The 5,858-nt window shown below is 39.0% G+C and overlaps 1 protein-coding gene across 1 annotated transcript in view; it reads right to left on the bottom strand.

Annotated features, from left to right (window-relative positions):
* Positions 1-5,858, bottom strand: part of RTTN (rotatin) — a 149,815-nt gene that overhangs the window by 20,246 nt on the left and 123,711 nt on the right. Inside the window, exons 41-43 of the mRNA XM_003788403.2 lie at positions 4,026-4,131; positions 3,029-3,126; positions 1,847-1,924 (exon numbers count right to left, since the gene is read on the bottom strand). Coding sequence (XP_003788451.1) covers positions 1,847-1,924; positions 3,029-3,126; positions 4,026-4,131 — 282 coding nt within the window. The remainder of the gene's footprint in view (positions 1-1,846; positions 1,925-3,028; positions 3,127-4,025; positions 4,132-5,858) is intronic.

The raw sequence follows: 5,858 nt of genomic DNA, 5'->3' as shown, positions 1-5,858 counted from the left end.
TCTGCTCTGTCACGCACTCCTGACACGAGCGTGTGCAAACTGAACACCAGGAACTCACTGCAGAGTCTGCTCTGTCACGCACTCCTGACACGAGCATGTGCAAACTGAACACCAGGCTCTCACTGCAGTCTGCTCTGTCACACACTCCTGACATGAGCGTGTGCAAACTGAACACCAGGCTCTCACTGCAGAGTCTGCTCTGTCACACACTCCTGACACGAGCATGTGCAAACTGAACACCAGGCACTCACTGCAGAGTCTGCTCTGTCACGCACTCTTGACATTGGTAAGCAGCTTACAGGCGAGTCTGGATGTCATCCTGAATTTCTCTTATTTCTCTTCAACAGTGGAATTTATTCCCTCCTCTCCTTCCCCTTTCTATCTGCCATAGTCAATGTCTTATCCTCTCTTGCCTGGACCATGACAGTCCTGTCCCTCTAATCTTATTCATTGTTTAATTAATTCACCTCACAGCTATTATGACTGTTCCATTAGAAACATGTGTTACACATGTGCACATAGCACGGTGGAGTGACGGTGCATGACCTGGTGATTATGCAATAGGAACCAGCTCTTAGTAATGAGAGCATGCCATGCACCTTAGGGAGGCTGGGACAGAAAAGAAATTCAGAATCGCTGCTCCTATAGAATTATACTTATATTCAAAAGTAACATTTTTTTTACTTCTCATTAAACAACTTAGAAGTAGAGAAATGCTTTGATTTATTCAAAGAGTACATTTTTATAAATGTTTAGTATGATAGAAATTGAGCACTATGTTTATAACTAGTACCCAGGTTAGCACCTCAGAAATCTTTATAGGTAGATCCTATTTGTGGAGTATTCCCTGAATAAGGTGCCATGGATGAATACTAATTGCATCTAGTCGCCAGGGTAACATTTAGCATGAGGTAATTATAAATCATCTCTATTTTGACAAAGTTCATATAAGTCTACATATTAGGAATTTTAATAAAATGTATAAATACTTAATTCCCAAACTGTTTTGTAACGTGAACTGTTAGTCATGTGTCTTATTATTTAACATAATTTAAGAAATACATGTTTCAGCAGTCCATTTTTCAGATGTAGTATGTGTTTTCCAGTTTTACCACCAGAGCAAAAAAGATAAATCATTAAAAAGCAAAGGAAGCTTCTATAGTTTATCTTTGCCTTACTCATTTTCCACACTATTTCCCTATTAAAGCATTAATCTAGGGCTTCAAAACCGGTATGTTACTATAAACAAAGCAAATCCAAGTATTCAAAGAGAATCTTCACATTTATCAACACAGTGGCTTAAAATGCAGCATCAATGCTCACAAAGCAAAACATCTTGATTTTCAGAGAGAAGGCTCCGCAGGTGGCCATGGGGAGTCGGTGGAAGTAGGAGCGAGGTGCTCCCCCTAGTGAGCGCAGCCACACCAGGCAGCCACGGGGAAGTGTCTCTCCTGGGAAGCAGGAACACATTCTTCTTTCCTTACCAACACAGAAGCTTCCACTTAACTTCCTTTGAAAGAATCCACCTTACAAGACATTTATTCCCTCCCAGTAAAGAAACATCTAAAATGCCTAACAGTACAGAAGGAGCCTGAAGTATGTGAAGTTAAAATTGCAATGATAAAGTTCAAATGCTGATATAAAATAAACGTAATCAGTATTGCTGACTAGGAGGACTAGATACATCCGTTTTTGAGAATTAACATTGAGATTAAGGACCAATCAACTGTGTGTCTAAAAAATAAAATTCAGAGTTTTCTATTTTTCCTACTACATTATCTCGTATAAAAATTAAGCTGCGTAACACCAGCACCGCTACCCACATTTGAAAAGCAGCTCTACTTACTTTGCATTCTTCATTTTGATAAAGACAGTTTCTTAGGAGCTGCATGGCAGTGTTTAACTCTTTAATAAAACCTTCCTCCTGTTTAAACAAAAAGCAGTTGAAAATGTGAATGCAACAGAATACTCCCCTTTATGTATATAGCAATTCCCTCAACCCCGCCACTTCTGGTCACAGTACAATGCAGGTGTGCTCTAATCCTGCCCGACCACCATAACTTTGAAGGCACTGACAAGCTAACGATCTCTGAAAGATGACCAAATCTCAACAAGTGCATCCACCACAAAAAAGCTATTTCTGTTCTCTCAAGCATGGAGGAACTCAGATATATAATAGCCTTCATGTTTCATCTCAATAAAGTGCAGCAGGCACTGACAGGTTTTCAATCATATCAGGTGTTGGCTGACTTTCCCAATGATGAAGTAAGGGCCTTAGACTAGAGAAGAAAAAGGAAAAGAGGCAAGGGAAAAAAACCTGACAAACATGTCATCAATTCCCTGCATCAATGAGATTATTAAAGAGGACTCTATCTTGGCTTCTTATTAAATGCAGTAGAAACTAGTTATTACACAGCGTCTCCCACACCAGCCTCACCAACACGTCTATGCATGCACATTCATTTTGTGAACAAGGGGGTAGCAGATCTTACTAACCACAGTTACATGTTATATATCTCGTTCTAATAACTGTTATTTCACATTTACGTGAATATGCAGTTTGAACATGAGTCCAGCAGAAGATGTTCAGAAGTCATGGAATAAGATAAACAAAAACTCCTGATCTCTGTTTATCACTGCAACCACCCAGATGTGGGGCAAATCTCAATTATCAGTGGTGTGGGCACCCATGAAAGAGTGAGGAGGAAGTGCACCGATAGTGCCTGACACACAGAAAACGCTCAACAGATACAGGGTCATGCACGTGTGTGTCTTTCCAGACGTTTATAACAAAAATGCACAACATAATGCCATTTACGGACCTTTAGGCAATAATTCAGAAAAAAAGCCAACAACCCACTAATACAGAAACCAGATTAATTGATCTGATTGCACTTTTTTTCTAAAACAGACTCATTTCAACCTTGTGCTCCTCTGTGGGTACAAGGACGCTGGAGAGATGGTCTCTAAATACAGCCATTCATCCCAGAATTATCCTAGAATTGTCCCCGAATAGACTTGACATGACCTTCTTTTTCAGGGCCGCCCTGCCAGGCCTCAGGGAGTCCAGGTTCAGCTGTGCGTGGATGTGCTTCATCCGCTCCAGGCAGCTGTCCACGAGATGGGCTGAAAGACGAAGTCTGCCACAGTCAGAGGCTATTCCACCTCCACTTACGTTAAAACCACACAAAATAGTTATTAGCCAGATTCTCAAGAAGATAACGTTTTCTGCTTCTTGCTCATTTCCTTCTAATATTTTCAGAGAGAGATCAATGCATTAGGGTGGGGGGGTAAGAAAACTAAAACGCTGAAGCCCCCTTGTTTTCAAATCTTGGTGAGATACTTCCCAAATTTAATTTATACCTTAAAGCAAAATTTGTTTTAGTAGCAAATCACAATTGAAATTAATGAACTAATGTTGCTGTTACTTTCTCTGAATTCTCAGACCTCTGTTCCCTGATGTCCAGATAAAATATTATAAGACTCTCAATGAGAAATTTATATGAAAATATAAGATCATCTGATGCTGTTGGTTTTACCATAAAAATTGATAATTATTGATTGCATTGATAATTATTTGTTCATAGAGTATGTGCCTCTGAGTACCAATATTTAATTATCATAAAATTGAATAACTTGTCACTTTCTTTAGCTTCTCTAATATTTACATATAGAGTAGAAACCCTACACATTAAACAAAAAATAATCTACATGTGTAATCTTTTTATTTTAAAAGTAATGCATATGTATTCTATATTTTTTTTTTCATGAGAAAGAGTCTTTACTTTTTTGCTTAAGAACAGGAGAGGAAGCTTAGAGCACTTTCACAGAGAGGTGAAAGTGGGTCCCTCTCATGAAAGAGAAGAAGTGAGAGAGACCCATGTATTATATTTTTATATGAGAAAATCTTTTCTTATAACACTGAGATTATAAGTTCTTTACATTGTGAGTCCAAAGAAAACTAAAATGAAGGAACAGCAGAGACCAACACTACACCATGAAAAGAGCAACATCACGTGGCTCACCTTCCAAAGCCAGCTTCTGTGCTCCTCTGCTGACCGCCAGAAGGGACATCAATGCATTGGCAGCAACTTTTTTCAGGATATCTTTGGAGGATTTTCCCTCATAGCACTGTAGAGAATACAGATCAAACTGCCTTGAAGAAAATTTTAATCTCGAGCAAAACTGTTGTGAATTGAAGACATTTTCTACTTAAAACATACTGCTACATTTGAACTACACGTAGCAAGTAAACTTCACTGGAATTTGATAAATCGTGAATATTTGAGAGTCCCCTGTGTGGAAAAGACTGTAAAAGAAGTTTATAATATGAAAAAGGCCAACAATTAGTCTCTTAAATTCATCATTTACAGGAAAAAAATCTTCATTTAGTATTAACACATAGCAAGTTTATGCAGTAACTCAAATTCACCAGGTCAGATATATATTATATATGTGTGTATGTAATTTATTAAAACAGGTCTTTTTAAAACTGCTGGACAGGAGAATTGCCATCATATTTCTCTTTTCTCCTTTTGGGGACACATTCCTCTCTCTCCATGGCCACCTAACATGTCCTTGTATCTTGGGGGACTTGGTTCTTTCCATCATTTCTACATGGACATGTACTTGTCATATCACGTAATTTTTCAAAGAAACTATTGCTTAATTTTTTTACTCACAGAAATGGATATGGCTTACTTTAAAAATACTAAAATTTTGGGGATATTTCCTTTACAAACTTGAGTTTATGAGAAACATTTTCATGAAAAAATTTCTGAAAAACACGTACAAAAGTTGAAAAACAGAACAATGAACTCCAGACTCTTGAAAAAAACTTTTGCTAAATATTTGAAAATGAATTACTAGATTTCATAGTGTCACACTTTAGTACACATAGCTACAAGGTGATTATCACACCTAACATAATTAAGAATAAATTCTCAGGATCAATTAATATCTAGTAAAAATCCAAGTTTTCTCTCTCGTTTTGAAACTCTTTTCCCCATTGGTTTATTGCGATCAGTACCCGGGGCAGACCTTGTTTGTAATCACATCTCCTAAATCTAGGGCACTGCCCCATCCAGGCCCCCAGGACTGTGCTGCTGCTGCAGCCCTCCCCTCGCGCTGCTGGGCTTTGACCCCAGTGGCCCAGTCAACCTACAGAAGCCCCACAGCCTGCATCTGCCTGCTCACTTCCTCAGGGCATGTGGGGCTTGTCTTTCCTCCTCAGTTTTCTCACTTACTGGATATTTGAACTCTAAAGTCTTGCCTTGGGTTCAGCTCTGGGTGGTAAGAGCTCCTGTGGATATACACATAAATTTTTATTACAATTTCCAAGGGTTCATAAATTCCAGATGAAGAATCTAGATGTTCTTCATTAGCTTAAAAAAATTAGACAGACGAATTCATGCGATCATGGGGAGTCACACACCTCTTGGTGATGGGACATTATATAAGAGGGACTTTACCTAACAAATGCAATCAGTGTAACCTGGTACTTTGTACCCTCAATGAATCCTCAACAATTAAAAAAAAAAGAATTCAAATTCATACCTTTTCCTAGCAATAATTTTCAAAATGATCTAGCTTTATCACATTATTAAAATTAAGCTTAAATCACACTAATTTTACATAAAATATAACAGCATAATCACCTCCAGGCAACTCCACTTACAATGCCTGGCTGGATGATGCTTGGTGACATGTCAGTGAGAAGCTTGCACAGTGGGGCACTCACACCTCATACCTGGGCCAGGCTCCACCCAGGGGCACTCGCACCTCACGCCAGGGCCAGGGAGTCCACTCCACACGGGGGCACTCGCACCTCACACCAGGGCCAGGGAGTCCACTCCACA

Source organism: Otolemur garnettii, unplaced genomic scaffold, assembly GCF_000181295.1.
Source record: "Otolemur garnettii isolate 467f Iridium unplaced genomic scaffold, OtoGar3 scaffold00027, whole genome shotgun sequence".
NCBI classification, from domain to species: Eukaryota; Metazoa; Chordata; class Mammalia; order Primates; family Galagidae; genus Otolemur; species Otolemur garnettii.
The sequence above is the reverse complement of the archived record's forward strand: the minus strand, read 5'-3'. Positions and strand labels throughout refer to the sequence as shown.